General features: G+C 40.1%; 1 protein-coding gene and 1 long non-coding RNA gene across 2 annotated transcripts in view; both read right to left on the bottom strand.

The window, feature by feature from the left end:
• LOC146439646 (uncharacterized) overlaps positions 1–1,263 on the bottom strand; it is a 69,473-nt gene extending 68,210 nt beyond the window's left edge. Inside the window, exon 1 of the long non-coding RNA XR_014850864.1 lies at positions 1,183–1,263. This is a non-coding gene — a long non-coding RNA (uncharacterized LOC146439646). The remainder of the gene's footprint in view (positions 1–1,182) is intronic.
• Positions 1,264–17,311: 16,048 nt separating this feature from the next.
• Positions 17,312–17,941, bottom strand: SF3B5 (splicing factor 3b subunit 5). Its single transcript, XM_085055637.1, has one exon. It carries the CDS (start codon positions 17,724–17,726, stop codon positions 17,466–17,468), a length of 261 nt encoding a protein of 86 aa, XP_084911763.1. The 5' UTR covers positions 17,727–17,941; the 3' UTR covers positions 17,312–17,465.
• Between the last annotated feature and the right edge of the window lie 3,509 nt (positions 17,942–21,450).

Below are 21,450 nucleotides of genomic sequence, written 5' to 3'. Positions count from 1 at the left end.
TCCAGAGACTAACAAAAAGCAACAGGCACAGCTGGAGGTCACTAACACATCATCTCCAAGGAAAGACCAAAAGCACTGAGATTGTTCAGGCTGAAGAAGAGACCAAGGGGGGAAATCGTTTTAGTGTTCAAATTTGGAAGAATGCTCCTCCTGACTGAAGCATAGAGAAAGGCAATAATCTACTGAATTGCAATAGGTAATAAGAGTAATATGCATATGCATGGCAGCAAAAGAGGCATTGTTAGCTGAGACAGAGATGCAGTTGTCCCACTCCACTCAGCACTTGACAGGCCACACCTGCAGAATAGTTCTGGTCCCAACAAAGAAAGACTCAGAGAGCCTAGAGAGGGTCCAAAGAAGGACCACAAAGATGACCAAACACTGAAGGAGTTGTCTTTTCTCCCTGGAGGAAAGGGCTCAGCAGGACCTCATCAGAGTATTACAGTACTAAAAGGGGGTCTACAAGGAGGCCAGAGGCTCTCTTGTCACAAAGAGACACTTGGAAAAGACAAAGGGCAATCAGCACACGTTGCACTGGAAGAGGTTTCATCTGCATATAAAAGAGAAATTGTGAAAGTAGTCAGTCATTGGAACAGCCTCCCCAGGGACATGGTGGAAGCCCCACCACTGGAGGTTTTCAAGACTTGACTGGACAGGGTGCTAGAGATACCCATGTAGGTAGGCTCCCTTTCAGATGAAAAGTTTGTCCAGATTATGTTTTGAGGTCTTTTCCAACACATGTTGTTCTGTGAACTTTTACAGACCACAAGTGAAAACACAGCAGGAAACAGTGGGTGAAGAGGCTGTGTAAACTCCAGCTCTGGAAGATTTTTAAGAACAGTCTGTGATGATACGTGTATGGTTTGCCTAGCATTAAAGAGGCTAAAGAGACTGCAGGTCATGTCAGAATCTTGTGTCCTGTGATTCTGGGGTAGGCATATCCAATAGACTTTTCTCTCCACAGCTCAATTAGTACCAGTTGCTGCAACTACTAAAAGTGTTAAGTAGAATTAATGCAATGAGCTGGACTAAGAAATGCAGGCTCTGCCAGTTTATTAAAAAAGAAATAAGTTTGAGTAGTACAAACAAAAGATGGGAGATACAGAATATCAAAATTACGTAGTAATGCAAAGCACAGTAAAAAGCATAGTGAAAACTGTAAGTAATTTAATAACCATTCACCAGTATCTGGACATATATATGTATATAAGAATGAAGATTCAAGTGTACTCCAGTTTCATCCAATAATCCAGAGAAGTGAGCTGCAGTGGAGAAATAAAAAACCAAAACCATTTAGAAACAGTGATTCAATAAGCTATATGAGAAAGGTTGGGAGAGTTGGGGTATTACAAAAATAATCTTTTAATTCTGTGAGGATCTGCCCAAGTAAGAGAAATAATCAAGAGACCAGAGACCTACCATGTAAAAGCAGAATAATTGAACCAAAAGCTGAAATGGAGGATGATAGAAAATTACTGCATTTAATAGGCAGAACCAGACTACCTACGATCTTACGAAAAGACTGCTTATGAATTTAGCCATGAAACAGTTTGCAAAATCATAAAAACACCTAGCAATAAACTTTGCCCATCAAAATACCAAAGAGATAAGTAAAAGTATCTAGTAAGTATTTCAGGAGTAAATCAATTAACCTTGATCCTGGTGTTTTCCAATACACTGGTATTATGTGAAAGGTTTTCCATTTGAGTGATTAATGTACCTGCATCTGAGATCTTTGTCCCTGATGTGGTTGGGTTGCTATGCCCTTGCTTTAGAAAACCTTTTTTCAGTGACAGCAAACCAGTAGCAGAACATACAGGTATTATGTTCTGCATCCTGAAGGGAAAAACTTATCTCTATTCTCTTGCAGCAACAAGGAGTAGCTGCCTTTAGATTACCTGGCTAAACAGCAAGAAAATTCAGGAAGGCCGTAAGAAGTTGTATCAGTAAAGATAAAAATGTTACAAACACAGAAAAAAGAGGCAATACCATGTTAAGTACAAATTCTGTGTTCCCAGAATAGGCAGAGAAAGCCTGACAGAATAATGTCACACAGAAGGAAAAGAAGAAGGATCTAGGACAATTCCTAGATTTTTGCTTTCAGAAACAAAAGAACTGAGTTAATAAATATACAATGAAATAAGAAACAGAGAAAGGAAAAATTTTTGCCAATATTTTTTTTTATAAATGAAGTCATGCCTTTACTCAGAAGGTAACAGAATAAAGACAGACATGTAAGTAGGAGTTAGAAAATGTAGAATTGATGAAATGTACATAGAAACAATAGCTAAAATAGATAGTCATTATGAATCGTGACAGGGTAAAGATATATTAAAAACCCTGACAAGATGGGATTCTGAAACACCTCTAGAAATGGCAATAGAGGGTTGTTAGGTTAGTCAATGCTGAAAATTGAACAGGAGAGATGTATCTTCAGTCAATTCCTCATCTCTTGCTCAACAGAACAGGCAGAACAGAGACTTAGATCTTGTCTATGTTGAGTACCCGAATTGCAGGATTTTTTTTTTAAACTACAAGCATCTTTACAAGTAATTTGTGTTCTTGCTGTGCACATTAGTTAAGGAGAAACATTTTATGAAAAATAGTGTTCTGTTCATTTTGCTTTCAATCATCAAACCATTTAGATGTATAATTAGTAATTCACTAAATTTCATTTTGAGTTCTGCTCAGAAATTAATCTGCATGTCAACTTACACTTTCTAAAGCTTCTTCATAAACCTCACACGTAACTTTGACAGAACAATACATTTAAATAAGACAAATTAAATCACAAGTTTTTATTTTTGCTGGGCAGATACCAAAACTGACTACAGAACAGTACCAGCACATCACCCTAACAGCGGCAGAATAACCACATAACTCAGTGCCCATCACTGCAGAAATAAACTGCATGTTTGGTTGAATAAGGCAGAATTTTAATACAAAACTAAGATGAGATTTTTCATGTTATTTGGTCCCAGACATTTCATGAATAAATGACAGCCAGTCAAAACTTATCCCATCTTTCTCAGAGATTGAATAAATTTTAAAAGTTACTGCAAGCTATCTTTCCTTTGACTCCTATTTAGACATGCTCAAGCATAAAGTGCTCTCTGCAAAAACTGCTCCATCTTATGCATTGGCCAAGTGCAACACATTCAAGTAGATCACCTGGACTCCACCTAGAAAGAACAGGGATTTCAGAACAAGTCCAAAACTGTGTTACCCCTTGGCTAAACACAAAAGGATGAAAAATTCTAATGGCTTTGATATAAAAACATACATTGTACAAAACAGTAATGTTTTTGATAAATATGGCTTGGGAATTTGTCATGGAGGCAAACAAATTTACATCGATTTATTTACTTTTCAGGTACCTTCAGGAGGCAATACTCCACAACAGATCAGATAGAAACAAATAACAGCAAGGGTTCACAACCCCATATTTGCAACACAGCTATTCAAGTATTTCCCAGGTTAAAAAATGGCCACTCTTTTGCTAACAATAGTGATTCTTAAAAAACCAGTAGTAGCATAGAGAGAAACGAACCTTAATAAAATAGTGAAGAGTAAAATATCCCAGAGAGATAAACAAAACTTTTAAAAAGATAGGCTTGAAGACTAAAAAAAAGAGGTGAGAACCTACCAAAGGACTACAAACTAAAATCTCCAAAATGATTTCATAAAAAGCCCCAGACCTTTAAAAAAAAGATACCAGATGAATCACATCAAAAATTACATTCTGAAACAAAACAAGTACATTGTAAAGAATAAATTACTTTTCTAAAAAAAAAAAAAAAAGATGGTGAGAAGTAGTCTACAAATTAAATACTATTAACCATAGGATACAATAGGGATATTCAGGAGATTCATTACTCTTCATTAAAGCTTATTGTATAGCTAATAAACAGCACAAAAGGAAAACAATTGACTTAGAACATATGCAAAGATGCACTAACAATACAAGAGAAACAATGATATTTCAAAAAGTTGAAAAGCAACAATTCTGCACTTAGTTACAGACAAATTCTACATCCAATATCCAATGTTTCCAGAACACTTCAGAAAAATTAGATTTAACACCATGTGCTGTAACACTGCCATCCTGTGGCAAAGTACCCAAAGTTTTCCGTGAACATATGTTCATACATAAGTGATAACCTCCTTTCAAAGACTCGGCATTCTAGTTCTGAAGAACATCAGGAAAAGGTGATAAAACAAAAGAAAAAGAAAACCCGTGGTCATAATTAGTCTTGTATCTACTCCAGGAAACACTTTGAGATGGTAACTATGTCTTAACAAAGTCAATGAGGATAAAGGACATTCTTAAACACATGCAAAACTCTTTTCTGAGAAAGGACTGCTTACCATGACCCCCTGAACTAAAGGGCACTCACTTCAGCAGTGGGAGATGAGTCAAGGATTGAACTGACATGGAAACCTTCTCAGTTTAAAGACTCAGATCTCTGAGAAGCCGCCACAGACTTTTAGATTGCCAAAGAACACTTACAGATATTTCTACTGCCACTATCCACATATTTGCGACACACCAGCTTTCCAGCAGGTAGTCCTTATGACTTGCTTTCAAAGCACTAGAAATCTATCACACATGATGCAATAATCTCAGGACACAGGACATCTTGCACAACTGGCCTCTAATTATTAAAGAAATTGATTATTTACTTTTTGACACTTCTTTTTCTTATCAATATAATATATTTAAAATTCTTCTCCTGGCAGCCCCATAAATTACTCAAGCTTCAATTTATGTCAAACCATCAGATTGTTTGCTCAGAATACCAAACACCAGAACCTCGATTATATTTTGTTAGCATGAGAAAATAACCCACTGATCAGTTAAACAATTAACCTCTGCCAAAATAGCACTGTACCTTTACAGCTCTTGGGTTAGCCAACCCCAAATCCTGTTTCTACTTTCTGTACTCAAGTGACACCTAGAGGCCGTCCCTGAATGTGACAGATTGTACCATTTGTTAAAAGTTGGATTATGACAAAAACCTTGATCCATTTTTCGTCATTCTGGAATTCCTGCGAGATTTTCAGAATGCATCTGATATCTACAAACCTGTACACTACAATATGTCATCTTTGTTCATGTCCATTTCTATTTCTCACACATACCAAATGTAAGATAATGGGAAACCTTCTCTATACAAGCTCCAGCAACTGAAAAAGCAGGTGAACACAGTGAGCTCATGCTTTTGAATTCATTGAAATACTCAATGCATCCTCAATAATTACTGTTCTCTCTTTTTCTAGTGTCTTGCTTTTCTGCTTGAATAGGAATTGCAAACTTGTCTCTGCCTTTGGGCAGGATATTTTGTGTTTGGAGTATGCTTTCTTTTCTTTGGTCTGTTCCACAGCCATCAAAGTACAGGCAAAACTCACCTTATTATTTTGGGGACTGTACAGGTTGCCAGGATGGATTCTTTAGGTGATGCTCCTGACTTCCATTGCCTTTGCAATAACGAGCAAATATTGTTTAAAAAATTCACAGTCAGGAAATGGAACAAAACAGATTTGTGACACTGATACTGGGATACATGCTGCCACATTTTTAGCTGTAATGAAAGTGTGATTATCAATGTCAGGATCTGCTTCATATCAGCAGATCGTGTTATGCACTATGCAAAGTACATTGGAAGACCTGTAAGGCATAGGACCTCGTAAGAAGTAACAGGGGATGAAACAGTCCTCTTTAGATCAGCATGTCAAACCTTGGCTTACAGTAGCTTTCTATATGGAACATTCTTAACTCCAGAATAGTGATTTTTAGCTGTCCCTTTATCTGAGAGATTTGCATACCATGCCTAAAGTATCACACAATCGAAGGTTGGTATTTCTTGTAAATTATCTCTTAGTGACAGGTATCAGGCATGGCTGTTACTAAAAAGGCAGCAAATGCCTGATATTAAAATCCCCAAAAGTTCTCATCAACAAAAGCAGGTAACAGCAAAAGCACAACAAAGTTCATTGTCAAGGCTCACTCTACTGGTTACTAGATGGCAAAAGCACGCAGAGAAAAACAAACTGAAATCTGAAATCAATCAGTTCAAAACTGAACTCAACTCAAAAATTATCTCTGCAGAGACAGGGGGAAGGGGAAGGATAGGAAGGGGAGAGGATTAAAAGGAAAAAGGGAGACCCTCCTGTTGAGTCACAAGGTTCAAAGTGGACTCTCTTTCCAAATTTTGCCCCAGACTCTACCGAAGGGTCTGTAAAAAGTTCCTACGTGTGAATGCAATGCAATGCAATGCAAAGCAAATGCCTTGTCCCAGCCCAGGCTCCTGGAGGCGTGGCCTAGCCCAGCCCAGGCACAGGGGATTTTGGAATGGGCTGGGTGGGGACAAGCCAGGTTTGCCTGCCTCAGCGGGGAAAGCAATGGCAGGCTGAGCCTCCCTACTGGCCTTTCCTGAGTCCTGCTTCCCTTGTATTGGGCAAAGCCAAGCCCACTGGCCTGCTGTCCCTCAGAATTAAAAAAGCAAAAGCTTGGGTGCTGTACTGTAGTGAAATGAGACAACTCTAACAATCCCCCATATGACTGAGGACTGTCTTAATGCAAGTATTACATAAATTAATAATATCCTCAATCCTAACTTTTTGTCGTGCCTCTATTCTGAGGGACGGCATAGAAGATGGATACACAATTTTCTGGCCAAACTAGGAACAGAATGTTTTTCCAAGGCAAAGGAAGAGATGAATGTGCCCAGGATGGGAGCTTGTGCCATGCTTAAATTCCTATATTTTAAAGGTGTAAGTAAAGCAAACGAATAATGAGGACCAGTTCCAGACATCCACTGAGATGATTTATATACACAACAGCCAGCCTGGAGTTTACTCCTTGCTGAGCCATGTTTGGCTGCAAAACCATCTTGACATCTGAGGCAAAAGTTGGATGTCCTCTTTGCTATCCTAAGAGGGAAGCCCAGAAGCCCTGAATGCTTTTCTTTCATGTATATGCTTTATCCTGCCTCAAAAATACCCAAGTGTTAGCGTATTTGCAGAACTAAACTTGAGATTGTGCCATTTTCAAATTTCAGAGTAAAATTCTCTCCATCTTACTGAGCATACTCATATTTCATCCTCCTCAAGCATCTGAAACAGCTTTTCCATCTGGAATGCATGCATTTCCTATAAGAGGCAAAACAAAGTCTCTTACCGTTATGCAATTTTGAGTTGGAGTTAACACATTAAAAAGAAGAAGGCTGTTCACAAGATGTAAGAGGTTTCCCTTGGCAGTAGGTCTTTTCATTTAACCTTTTTGTTTTTATACAGTGCTTCTGTTCACACAGATGCAGGGAGACCCACAGATGGTCACGGTGCTGTTGGAATACACCCTGTTGTCTTGGCTGCCATCCCCTGTGCTTTGGGACCCAGTCACAGGGCTCTGGTAAATTCTCTGCCACCCTTTGCTCTCCAGTCTGTCGAGGCATTCCTCCCCTTCCACAGCAGAGACTTATCCTGACTTACTGTGATTGGTTCCCTTAATGGCTCATGCCAAACATTTGAGAGTTACAGCCAGGGAAACCGGGGTTTGAACTTGCAGAACACTGTGGTTACCTACTTTGGGACAGTTGCCTGAGGGGTTTTTTTCTGCCCTATTTTTTCCCTTGTAGTGCCCCAGTGATGCAAGGACAGTTCATCCAAGAAAGAGGCAGAAGAATCTTTATTTGGCACTAGAGAAAGGATGTGTAACTAGCTACAGAGCAGCCAGTATGTCCTCACAGTTAGTTTACCACAACTAACTAGTTCTCGAGCCCTTATCTTCAGTTTAAATTCTCTTTATTGCAGGAAAAGAGTATCCCTGCAGAGTGATGGCCAGGAACAGGCCTTTTACTTTGCATTCACATCCTCCCTTATTTTCTTTGCGTAGACAAGGCCTGAAGCTCCCTGCTCAGCTTTGCCAAGAAAAATGCTCTGTTCCTGGTTCATGACATTAGCTTTTCTGGTAGCATCCTTGGAGAAGTGGGGGTGGGGGAGATAAGCTTTCAGAAAAAGGCTTACAGCTAACTGCCATAAGGACAACATGAAGGATGAAATCACTTCCTCTAAGAATTACTAAGCACCACGATCCCTCAGCTCTGCTGCCTCATTTCCTAGAAAACATACATCATGTCCAACAGATAATACAAACCTTGTACATTGCTGACCTCAGCCCACTTTTCTGCCAGTGCTGGAAGTCTCACCAGTGCATGTGTTGGGAGTGTTGCTTCAATTTGTTTTCAGTGTTTTAAGTTTGGTTTTCACTGTCTCTTCTACACCATACTTCACATCTGAGAGCCAAGAAGCAGCTCAGAGTGATACCCTTGGAAGGATGAGACCCAAGCTCTCAAGCTCACAGCCACAAAACTTTGGTATGAAGTTCAGGCAGCTGGAAAGAAATGTTCCTGGACATTATTCCATCAGCTTTCCTAGGGATCCCCTTTTCCACTGGGCTTCACATACACATTTCTTCTTCACATTGCAGGCCCCATCAGGGCTTCTTAATTTCTTGCAAAGCACCTAGAACGGTACAAGCTTTCAGCAGAGAAGAAAAGTTACCTAAAGGCCTGACCCAGAGAGACAATGAGTTCTTGAACACTCATTTGTATTTGTAGGAGATTTGTATACAAATAGCTGATTTAGAATCAGTGTCTTAGAAGGACAAGATTTTAACAAGCAATGAAAAGTCGACTATAGCCCTTTAAACTAATGCTTGTAGGAAGGCATATTGCAGCTCCTTAGCAAAGTACCAAAGTTCTGGTATGGACATAGGCCACTCTCCCAGCCTGTGGATGTGTCTGCCACAGCTCTCAGGCTAGCCCATGGAGGCTCTGCTCAACCAAGTCTGACCCAGTGAGACCTCGCAGACTCCAGACCCATGAGTGGAAGGGTGCTCCAAAGACACTGTGGAGCAGTTGCAGGTGAAGCAGTGAGCTTAGTTGTCCCAGTTATTGTCATCTCTTAAACCATCACAAACACTGGTCTGATAAGGCCAAAGACACCTTTAGCCTTTTAAAATATGAAGTACTGAATCTGTATCCATGGCACTAAAGATATCCAGGCAGGAATTGACTTATGCTAATCAGCATTTCTACTCTGTCATCAGTAAACAGAAAACACAAGCACTTGCTATTCTCCATTCATCAGCATCATGTATTTGTTTTTTTTTAATTTTTATTTATTTATGCCCAATAGGACATAAAATACAAATGCTGCAAAGTTCAGAAAATTCCTGCACCAGTCTCAGCTCAGCCTCATCTGCAATCACCAGTGTGTAAAGAAATCACGGCATCATGCTAAGATAGCAGAAAAGAGCTTATTTTTGTTTTCACCAGACTGTTGCTTTACAGACATACTGGAAAGATAAAAGGAATTCTAAAGAAACACGTTTTCTTCTAGTTCTCATTGGGTTTGCTAGTCCATAGACTGAACAAGAGCTTTCAGAATCTTATAACGTGAAGGCTATTTTCACAAAAGAGGTAAGGAGGGACAGGTGCCACATATTCTTATATCTTCAATCTTTATTAAATTGTTTTATTAGTTTCACACTATGGTTGTTCTGTGAAATGGACATCAGAGAAGGAACAGCTAAAGGCCTGAATGTTTTAGATGTAATGTTGCCTTGACAGTGATCTAGCAGGACATTTGAAAAGACGCTGTATCCTTTAGCACAATGACACAAAAGCCTGTGGGTTTTACATTTAAAAAGTAACACTGTCACACGCCCTGCATTGGAAAGACATGAGAGAGATACTGAGAGCACTTCCACAACCTTAGCAACAGCTTTGATCCTTTCTAGAGCAAAACAAAGTACTCTTATTTTGCTCAGCTTGAAAGGTACCAACTATGACCTTTTTTTGGACAGATAAGATCTTTCTCACTCACATTAGAATCATAGACTCAGAAAATGCTTTGGATTGGAAGGGACCTTTAAAGGTCATCTAGTCCTGCAATGAGCAGGGACATCTGCTCAGAGCCCCATCCAGCCTGGCCTTGAACACTTCCAGGGACGGAGCATCTTCAGCCTTTCTGAGCAACCTGTTTCAATGTTTTGCCATTCTCATAGTAAAAAATTTCTTCCTTAAACCTAGTTTGAATCTACCCTCTCTCAGTTTAAAACCATTACCCCTTGTTCTATCACAACAGACCCTGATTTTTAGTCTGCTCTTATCTTTCTTATAAGCCCCCTTTAGCTTCTCTTCCCCCACAAACATGGACAGGCACAGGATGAAAGAGGATACTTTATTTTCTTCCATGACTTTTCATTCCAATGTTATTAGGACAGTAACTGTCCAAGCCACCATTTCCTAATGTTTCCTGTTCCTCCAGGAAATCTTACCAGAACAATAAGGTTAAGATGAATACTTAAGCACTGGGGCCAGGCCACCACTGGAAAAGGTAGAACATGACATTGGAAGCTCACTACTTGTTTTCAGAAAACTACATTTAACAAAAACATTCTACCTCCTCTAAATATCCTTGGCTTCTCTGTTAATTCTATAGCTCAGACAGTAATCAAAATAATAAATTTTCAGTCTGTGATGAATACTAAAAATCTGAGGATCAAGTGTAGCTGATGATACATGATGGGAAAATTGCTAGGCTTGTAACTATTAGGATTAATTTGCCTTTGAAAAAACTAGAAATTCTAGAAACAGATTCAATTTCTTTTAATGCAATAGGAAAAGGATGTTACTTACATTCTACTTAAACATGAGGAAATGCAAAACTTGTTTGTCTAAGCCATCTGATGTCTGCACTGTTGTGCACCGTGATCATGTTTAATTCTGATTCTCTGGGCTTTACAAACGTTCTCAGCTGTGCATGTACCAAATCACACAGCAGCCTGCTGTGAAACTGTTGGAAAATATAATTTTCCAGCAAAATTCATGCTAACCGAGCAGAACTGAGCAAGGCTTCAGTGTTCCCAGGCCTCAGTAAAATTCCGACAAGCTGCAGTAGTTGTTTGTCTGAGAATGTTTTGCGGGAAGAATGCCATGAGAAAGATTAAGAGTCAGGAGTGTTATGAGAAAAGAATAAGGGAGTTAACAAGAAAATTCCTGAGTGTGTGAGAACAGCTGCAGGTGTACGTGTGTATCTATGAATAGAAACTTCTGTAACGGTATATAAGTCTCTCGTTTAGCGAAATAAAGTTGGAGCTTACTTTATATCTCATATTGAGAGTGCTGTGAGTTTTCCCTCGCGCCGCATCTCGCTAAATGGTGACCTCCGACGTGATACGGAGCGAGCAACGGACCCTGACAACGGAGTTTTACGACCCGGCTTCTGAGAGCGGCGCGAACGGAGAGGTGCTTGGGGAGTGCAGCCTCAGCGTGTCGTGTCTTTGCCCGAATTGGGAAAGGTCGGAAGACACAGGTGATTACCTGCCTACCGTGAGGGCTATACTTCGGTAAACTGCACAACTCTGGCAACTTGCGAGCCTCGATCGAGTGCTTAGACGGTGTTGACCAGGACCCTGAAAACCAGCTGGACCCAAAATGGAATCAGAGGTAGCCCGAATTTTATTGTTATGCTTTTTAGAAAAGCACGAACTCAGTAGCCTGTTTTATTTGGCTGGCCTGATGGCAGTAGGACAAGCTTATGGGTTTTTTACAAATCCTATTACAGTATTCAGTGTAACAGAATGGCTGAATTACAGAGCTGTTTTGCTTTTGGACTGTGATAAACTTGCAAGAAAGCTTGGCAAATCATGGAGTAAAATTGTAGCCTGCTTACAAATACATGCCACAGAGCAAAACCTTACGTGGCTCACGGCGCAGGACATAGTACCCGCATTAAGCAGAGAAAAGCCTGTGAATTACTGTGCCGCTTTTGATATGCGTAATACTTCGGCAGCCGCGGCACAGCTGCCAGGGAAACCCCCCCCGCCGGGGAGGGGGGGGGAGAGACTGCTGGTAGCCGAGAATTTAAAGTTGCTCGATTGGATAAAAAGTCTGTTCATGTCTCAATATATCACAAAACTTGGTAATGTTACAACGAAAAACATCTTAGCTGCTTTGTTTGAGAGAGTCACTGTTGGACTTTTGCCAGAACAACTGAACATTTTGTTAGAACGAGCTCCGATATCGCGGGTAAAGAAACAGAGTAACCAGAACTCATCCCGATGTTACCGATGTGGGAGTGAGAGACGTATGCAGAAAAACTGTAGCAGAAAAAGTTGGTGTTTCTACTGTAACAAAGATACTCACAGCACAGAAGCTTGCAAAAACAAAAAGAACAAACAGAGGGTGACCAGTGACCCGGGAGCAGCGGCGGCCCCTGCCCTGCGGCACGCCTGTGGAAGAAGTTGTTCCAGCCGTGGCTTCTGGCCGAATGACAACCAGAGCGGAAGTCCCAGAGGGTACCCCGGTGGGCGGAGCCGCGAGCCATCCACGCCTCCTTCACTGCCCAACTGTGATGTCTGTGATGAAACTCTAAACTCTACTGATTGACAGCTTCAGCAACGAACCAGAACTAACCAACAGCGTTGCCAACAGAAACAGCCTGAGCAGAATGGAGCAGATCGGCTCTTCCTTCAGCCTGGCTGCACTGACACCGAGACCAAAGCAATTTACTAATAAAGAAGCATTGTAACAAGATATTATCCTGATAAAAAAATAATAACACCTTGAATACTGAAGCCTTAAATGAAAATTGAATTTTGCTAAAACATTTGTGTGTATGTGTGAATGTTGTAGGCCTACTGAGAGTGTTTGCTTTTTGAATGCTTTAATGTGTAAATGAAGGCTGTGATTAATGAGAATGTGATTTTGATTTCTTGAGAGTTTTAAGGTGTGAATGAAAACCTGTGAGTGAAGTTATGTTGAATAGTTTAAATTACCTGTTAAGTATCTTTAGTTAAGCATAGATTCTGTTAAAGTTAAGTAATAGTGGATTTAAATTCTATTAAGTTGTAAGTTCTGTTAAAGTTAAATTCTGTTAAGTAATATTAAGTGATGTTAATTTTAATTTCTGTTAAGTTTTAAATCTTGTTAGAGTTAAGTTGTTAAAGTGATATCAATTTTAAATTTCATTATAGTTAAGTTCTAATTGTTAGTTTAAGATAAGAGTTATTAAGATTAAGTTTTATTCATTTTTAGTGATATTAATTTTAAGTTTTAAATTTGTTAGTTTATATTATTATTCACAAAAGCTTTGCAGTTTTATCTTTCTTAGTTAAAGTTAAGTAATAATATCTACTACTTTCAAATATTTCATCTCACCTTATATAGCTATCTACAAAAATGGTAACATGTTAAGATACTCTCCTTATTGATATTAATCAATGCTTGTTTATAAGATGTTCTGAGAAAACCCTTCCACTTAGCACCTAAGCTCTGGCCAAGCTTTGGTTCTAACTGGCTGGGAAACATGCCATGAGTCCCAAAGTGTTCTACATCAAAATGTGATCAATTAATTTTCGTTTACTAAATTGAATTTATAGAAGCTAAACCTTCTTCCAAGTAAACTTAGAGTCCTTGTCCGGAAAAGGTTCTCTAAGCTTTACCTGTGAAGTGAATGTTTTCAATGATGATAATTTCCAGACCATGGCAACACATTTAACTAATGAAATTTCCTTAAGTAAACTTATAATAAATCTAATAATAGAAATTACTTATAGCAAAGCAAATTAATCTGATAACAAGACAATGTCTGTTCTCACAAGAGAAACGGGGGAATTGTTGGAAAATATAATTTTCCAGCAAAATTCATGCTAACCGAGCAGAACTGAGCAAGGCTTCAGTGTTCCCAGGCCTCAGTAAAATTCCGACAAGCTGCAGTAGTTGTTTGTCTGAGAATGTTTTGCGGGAAGAATGCCATGAGAAAGATTAAGAGTCAGGAGTGTTATGAGAAAAGAATAAGGGAGTTAACAAGAAAATTCCTGAGTGTGTGAGAACAGCTGCAGGTGTACGTGTGTATCTATGAATAGAAACTTCTGTAACGGTATATAAGTCTCTCGTTTAGCGAAATAAAGTTGGAGCTTACTTTATATCTCATATTGAGAGTGCTGTGAGTTTTCCCTCGCGCCGCATCTCGTTATGAAACCTCATAGTTTCTGAACAGATTGTAATGACTTCTGGCTCAGAATATAAAACATGTAGGTTCATTAGCCAAGGTAACTTAAGCCATTTTTGCATCCAGTTGTTTATTCCCAGTCTGTCCACAGCAGCTCACTGCTCAATTATACCAGAGCCATGTGCAGTCAAGCTATAAACCTGATGGGAGAAGGTAAACATTAAATCTAACCTCAGGGCTTTGTAGGATGTTTACAAAGCCTAATTTTGCAAGTTTAATCCTAACTCCATTTCAGCAATATGATTTAGACTGCAACCCGACAAGCACTGATATCAGCATTACCTGCGAGGTATCAGACTCTGAGAGCTTCTAAGCCAGCTGTCCAGCAGAAAAAAACATGGGGCAACCATGCCGCTCTTGAATGTAAGTAAATGTTGTAATTTACCTGCTTAAAAATTCTAATTTCACATGTATCACCCCAATTTTTTTTTTTTTTTTTTTTTTTTTTTTGCAACTTGCAATTAGCTTGAACTGTCATTGATCCCTGATCAGACCATCAACTATTTGGATTAAATTTCTTTTTCACAAAAAGCAGGGAGTTTAAGTAGATGTATCTGAGGTGGACTATTCCAGCTGTTTTATGTGGGTTTCAAAATAAATTCCAGTTGTGAACTATTTGTGGCAGAGACTATTCTGGTATGTGTTTGCACGGGGAAGTCCAAAATATTTTGTGATTTTTGCAATAAAAAGTAATTACCAAGTTGGCATGAAAATGAGAAAGAAAAATGTTAAAGTTCTGAACCCAAGAAAAAGTGTTATTCTAGTTCTATTTTTAGAGTAGTCAGAAGCATTCAGGTTTGTCAGCATCCTTATACATTTCTTTGTGATAGCATAGAATGATGGCTCAGTTTCAAAAGGCAAGAAAGAATGGAGTGTACTGTATTACACTTATAGGGGCTTTTTTCCATGTAAAATGTGATTCAAATTAACAGAGATGAATATAGAAGGAAAATAGCAAATAGACAATGAATAAAGGAACATTAATGGGATTTTCAAACTAGATTGTCTCTAACTTGCAGCAATGTGCCACAGTTTAATCCATTTTAAAAGTAATTAAGTTCTTTGGGGCAATTAAGCTACCACCAGGGCAGTAGAAAGTGCATAGAGCATGCATTTATGGATGTATTGTAACAACAGCACTAAAATGAAATCCTGCATGAATAAATTTTAATGACCAAGAAACAACCCCTTTGTGAACCATGAAACCAAACAGGTCTTTTTGTGGCAGGAAGGGGAAGGATGATCTTTGTAGGGGTTTTTTCATTTCACTCCGGAAAATCATCTATGGAGTTAGTGGTGCAACACCACAGAACTGACAGAGCTCTGATGAGGATTCAGAAACCAGTGTTGCTTAAAATAGCTCAGGTTTAAAAAGGAATTATCTGATGTGCTGAAGTAAAATTCTGATCCTAAAATAGACTACAAATACTACCATCTATGAAAATTTAATATATGCAAATGATCTTAAAAAACAACTGAGTTTATGCTGAACATGACTAAAGAATCAGCCCAACTTTTACAGTTTGTGGAAAATAGCTCCCTGTCGTTATTGCTTACTGTGCAAATGTTCCAACCATGCTAAAACAGAGCTATGTGCCTAACTGGGATTCAAGTGTACCCAATAGAACCAGCAAGTTCATTCATCACATAAGCCTTGACTTGTCCCTGAGGGCTATTTGGCTTCTATAGTGAAGAGCTGGCCTGCAAAAGAGCATTAATCTTTACTTATGCATCACGTATTTGTTGCTCACATTTTAAAATGTACTGAGAATATCCACGGATAAAGCTAATTGTTAACCTTATCCCCAGAGAAATCTTCTGTGAAATGTTTTAAGTTCTAATTTACACAGGAGTGACTAAATTGTATGGTTTCTGTTTCTCCTTATTGTAGGAGATTCAAGACTTCACAAAACATTGCAAGTTCAGCTTGCAACACTACAAAAGCACCTGTAATCCTCACTCCAGCTTTTCTAGGTGCCAAGGCCCAGCACTAAATCTGTTGGTTGCACACACCAACTGCCCCCTGGCTGCCAGCAGAGAGGACACCTTATGGAAGGCAAGTTCCTAAGATTCGGTAAAAGAGCAGACTTTTAACAGGAAACTTGCTTTAGATGCAAATGTTGCCCAATTTTTGCAAGACTGCCTTACATACCTATGACTTAAGGGCTTGAACTCACCTTAAGGAAAATCTTTCCACCATGTTCCTCAGTATGTGAGGAACAGATGCTCTTCAAATTACCTGCACCAGCTTGTAGGCAAATTGAAAACCAATTTTCTACATATCCTGCAGATTTAAAACAAATTTTCTACATATCCTGCTTATTTACTGGAAACTGAAGTAGTTCCCCACCAAACTTGCAGATAAAATTTCTTTTGGACCACTTCACCCATGCCCTCATCTATGTGCAACAAAGTTTGAAAAATCTCTGAATTCTTCAGAAAATGGATGTACTTACCTGAGATCACAGATTTCAGAAAATAATCACTGATAAGCTTTCATTGTGTTTTAATAGGACCACCAAACACTGGACTTTCCCCTTCAATGTTAATACAAACACAGGTCAGAAATGACAGCATTTTATTTCTCCAAGCAACATTATCTCACAGTTTGGGTCTGAGGTCTTTCCATCCATTAGAACTCAAATTTTACTTTTACCGTAAATGAACAGAAAGCCTTTTAAGTGACAAATCAGGCTCAACATCTGCTCAGTATGCAATCTGATCTAAGACTGTGTCACCTCGAAGCATTTTACACACTAACATAGTCCAGCCCATTATTAATATCTTTGTTTGATGCAATATAGAAAAAATGTAAATGCTAGGTTACTAGAAAACATTGGTGGGGGGTAAGTAGTTATATTGTATCAGAACCAACCAAGGTTTGAAAAACTTTAAAGTACAGGAAAGAGGAAGATGAGGCAAGAAAATGGTGTTTAAAGAAAAGGCATTTTGGAGTTTTAAAGTACCAGAGGAACTGACTTATGCTATACCACAAACCGCCCCACACAATAATGCTACCGAGAAATCAAACCCTCTGAGTACCAACAAATTTCCCCTCTCTCCCCTCAAAACCCAGTTCTGCAAGCAACCATCGATCCGGCCGGCCGCGAAGGTGCAGTCCGGGAATACCCGAGACTTGCAGCTCGGACGGTTGCATCGAATTGTTCAATACCGAGTACCAGCACCCCTTTGGGAACAAAAAGCTCTTACTAGGAGACCACCAAACCAAACATTAGGAATTCCCAGTAAGCTTTATTATTTTCCACTTGAAAAAAATAGGAACGACGGCACAGTCAGAGTCCAGAAGCAGGCATTTTGCGGGACCTCTCCCGCTGAGTCCTTCGCGGGATCCCCACAGGAGAGGCCGGGCCCAGGCGCACGGAGGCTCAGGACTCGTCGGGCTTGTCGGCGGGCGGCCCGCAGGGCTGCAGCATCTTCTCCATCAGGTTGAAGCGGACGCGCGCCTTGCTCTCGTTCTCGGCGATGGCGAAGTAGTTGAGCAGGTCGAAGTGGCCCATGTAGGAGCAGTAGGAGTCGCGGTGCTGGTTCACCAGCCACTCCCACTTGGTGGTGTCGGCGTGCCCCGTGCCGATGTACTTGGACTGCAGGTGCTCCAGCTGGCTGTGGATGGTGTAGCGGTCCGTCATGGCGGCGCGGGCAGCGGGCGGAGCGCGGAACGGCGGGCAGGGCGGTGCGGTGCGGTGCGGTGCGGTGCGGTGCGGTGCGGTGCGGTGCGGTGCGGTGCGGTGCGGAGCGGAGCGGTACGGTAAGGTACGGAGCGGCCTGGGCGACGCGGACCAGTCTCGGCGCCGGGAGCCTTTTCCGGTGCGCACCGCCGCACTTCCCGCCGCTTTTCCTGCCGCGGTGCCCGACGGGAGCGCGCCGCGAATGGCCTGGCGGGAGCTGTAGTCTCCTCTCCGCCCCCGGCATGATTAAACATTGATATCGTAATAAAATTATTCACTACCGGTCGGATCACGTCAGTTGGCTAATCCATAGTAAGACAAAAGGTAGTTACAGTGCCGGGCTGGCACCTGTAACACAGGGTTACTTGAAAGCACGTCCGTGGGGTCGAGGATTGCTGCAGCTCTGGTGCTCTGAGCAGGCTGTGGGGCTGCGCCTCAGGCTGAGCCGGGTGCCTAACTGAGCCTCGCTCTAAAGCCTCCAGCCTCCCGTTACTTTGTAAAGCTAAGACGCGGCTTTGATACTGCTGAATTCACCTGGAATCCAAGGGGCATGCATTGTCAAATCGTGGGGAACAACATCAGAGAGTCTCTCCTGCCAGGAGGTGTCAGGAAACAGGAAAGCAAAGCCCTGAGGCTCACGCTACAGGGCACAGCTTAATCCCAGCTCCAAACACTCTATAAACCGCACCTCATGTTGCTTCCCAAATAAGGGACATGAAAAACCTGGCTCTGGAGAAAGAAAGAAGTACCAGAAAAATATCCAGGAGGTGCCAAGAGCAGCACAACGCCCCTTTGTGTTAGCCCTTAGCTTGGTGAGAGGGCAACACGGCACCTTCTGTGGTGGCTTTCTTGCAAGTACATATAGAGAAGGGCTGGAGAAGGGCACAGCACTTGCAGGTCCTCCCCGACTACTTGGTGAGGTTTCTTCTGCTACATGCAGCTGTAGGTCCCATCCCTGTTCCTTTGGAAGATGAAGAGCTATGAGCTACTCTTCCCCAGACAGTCTGTGCAGCTGAGCAGGATCAGGGAATTTAAGTCAAAATTAAATGTTAGTGTTGAAAAGGATTTTTTGACAGTGCAGGTGGTACTTTATCTGAATGTTAAACTCACAAGCAGATATAAAACCCACAGAAAATATAACTTGTGTTGCCTATCTTCTTTGGTCAAAGTCAAGCTAGAAATAAATTTGAATATCCACCAAAACAGAAGTCTTTTCCAGCTCTGTTCAAGAGCTTACATAATGCTAAGTTTAAAATGCATGAAATGATTCATGCTTTCATATGATAGTAATGTTTCTAATTATTTGTTTTAAAATAGGAAAGACACGTTGCCAGAAATTTTTCAATAGAACACTGAACTATTTCTTTCTGTCCTTGTAAATGCCCTGTAGTCAAAAAGAAATCCACAGAAATGTTGTGTGAAACAGATTCTATGATGATTCTATGCCCCTTGTTTAAAAGTGAGTGTCTTATAAAACCAAGGCCATATAAAGCCATGTAAAAACAAGGTTCTCAAGTGTCCTTACCCTTTAGTGCAAAGAGCTAAATGAGGACTATAATTTTTTATTTTTGTTATTTTTATGAGGAACTGTTGAGTCATTGCTACCAAGGCTTACTTAGCTGGAAGCAGATTACACAGCTGGATACAGCAGTTGCATTCTGTGGTTGCTTTCAGAGAGATCAAGAGAGGAAAAATAAACAAACATGGCACTTTAGGAGTTTCTATGTATGCTGGTATACAGAAACAAAGAAAAAAAAAGACATATTCTCGACATGGGAAAGCTTTCATTTCTGTTTTAAATGGCATCATTCCAAAGAGGGGATGGCAAGAAGAATGCTAGCTTTGAATAGATGTTCCATGTGAACACAGTCACACATAGGGCTGCCTTCACTGCTGCTTTGAAGTTATCCTCTCAGAAACTCTAAGCCAGGAGATGTATTGATTAAAATAATCAGTCTTTGGAGCAGAAAATATTCCCAGAACCTTATCCATCTCTTGCAGATGTTGCAGGACTTTCTAGGAGTGATAACTACATTAAATTAAACAGGTGTAAGAGTTCTCGTTAAAAACCAAACCCAAACCAAACCAAAACACCCAAACAACAAAAAGAAACCCCAAAAAATTAAAAAAAACCAAAACACCCCAAAACCAAACCACCACCACCACCAACAGCAACAAAACCCAAATTAACCAACCAAAACAAAAAACCAATGAAACAACAACAATAAAAACCCAACCAAACAAAAAACAACCCAAACAAAAAACAACCCAAACAAAAAAAACCCCAAACCTGAAAGGGAAGTGTAAATCTGACATTTTCAGCAAGTTTGTAAGTGGGCTAGATTAAAATGCTGCATTCAGGCATCCAGAGCTCTGGGAAAATATGCACCAAAACTTCACTCTATATTGGCTTTGATCAAAAACCCTCTGAGACTGCCAGACAAACTTACAAATACAAGGAAGGAAAAAAGGTAGTGAAATTACTATCTAACAGGCAAGCACAATTTTATTTACAAGTAATTACTTAACTTCAATTTTACTCAAAAATGTTTCATCTGCTAGCTTTGAAGAATTATGTTCAGTTAGGTTCACTTCCTTTTCATTTTCTCTTCTACACAAAAGCTGTCTTTGGGCCTTGTTTTTCTTGTTAGGCCTGCACAAAATGAATGCCTACACTTGGGCACTTTCATTTCAAGTTTAGGAATACTAAATGAGTCGGGGAAAGGAGATGCAGGTATATATAGAGAGAATTATTGTTCAGTAGTAATATGCTTGTGTGATTAGTATTCCTGAATAAAATGCATTTTGGGTTATGTCAGGGTTTTTGTACTGAATACTATTAAATATCATTATGAGAATATAAAACAATGGATGATAACTTGTGGAAATCGCATAAATGTGTTGATTTAAGTGATGAAATTCTTTCTTTGGAGATTAACACAGTATCTCTTCAAGCCAAGTTTCAAAAGGTGGAGACACCGGGAAGGTTGTAAGGAACTGTGGAGGCCACTGGGTGTCAGGGTTGGACCTGCAAAAATTCTTCTTCCATAAAAACTGAATAGTTGTTTGCTCCTCCGAAATGTAGAGAGAAAGGGTAGAGGGAGTTGCTGGACCAAGAAAGTGTCAGTGGCTGCCCACTGCAAGATATAACCAAACTTTTGAATTCTCTTCTGACTCTTTGGGTAGAAATGTGAAGATATAAATATCCTGGAAACAAGGGGATGTGACAACCATAAGAGATAAATCCAACACATACCCAGAAAGACGATAAAATGGGGAGGCATGCCTTTTTTTCCCCTCCAAAATTCCTCTATTCTTCACTATATTGATTTATCCTACAAATACAGAAAGTAAAAAATGTTTGAGATTGCATTAGCATGGAAAGAATGATGTTGGAAATTAAATTATGATAAAACCAAGTGTCTATGAGGCATGTGATTTTTTTAAAGCATTTTTCTAAAACTATGTTGCTTCTGCTATAACAGGGTTCTTAAAACATTATTTAAGTCACATTACCACTTAGCAATTTTAGGCTGGAAAAGATACCTTTCTCTAATTGCATGTTTTGGGTTTGGTTTTTTTTTTTAGATTTCCCATGGCATGGGATTTCCCAAGTTTCTCAAATGTTGTTATAGCCTACAAACATTATCAGCCTCAGAAAGCCCTTATTTTGGCCTTGTAAGAG

The sequence above is a fragment of the Lichenostomus cassidix genome, chromosome 3, assembly GCF_008360975.1.
Source record: "Lichenostomus cassidix isolate B80296 chromosome 3, HeHo_3.0, whole genome shotgun sequence".
In the NCBI taxonomy this organism is placed as follows: domain Eukaryota; kingdom Metazoa; phylum Chordata; class Aves; order Passeriformes; family Meliphagidae; genus Lichenostomus; species Lichenostomus cassidix.
Note: the sequence above shows the minus strand (reverse complement) of the source record. Positions and strands in the feature narration are given on the sequence as shown.

Excerpts from the sequence above, each read along its gene's own strand:
- SF3B5 (XM_085055637.1), bottom strand. The coding sequence starts at position 17,726 with ATGACGGACCGCTACACCATCCACAGCCAGCTGGAGCACCTGCAGTCC.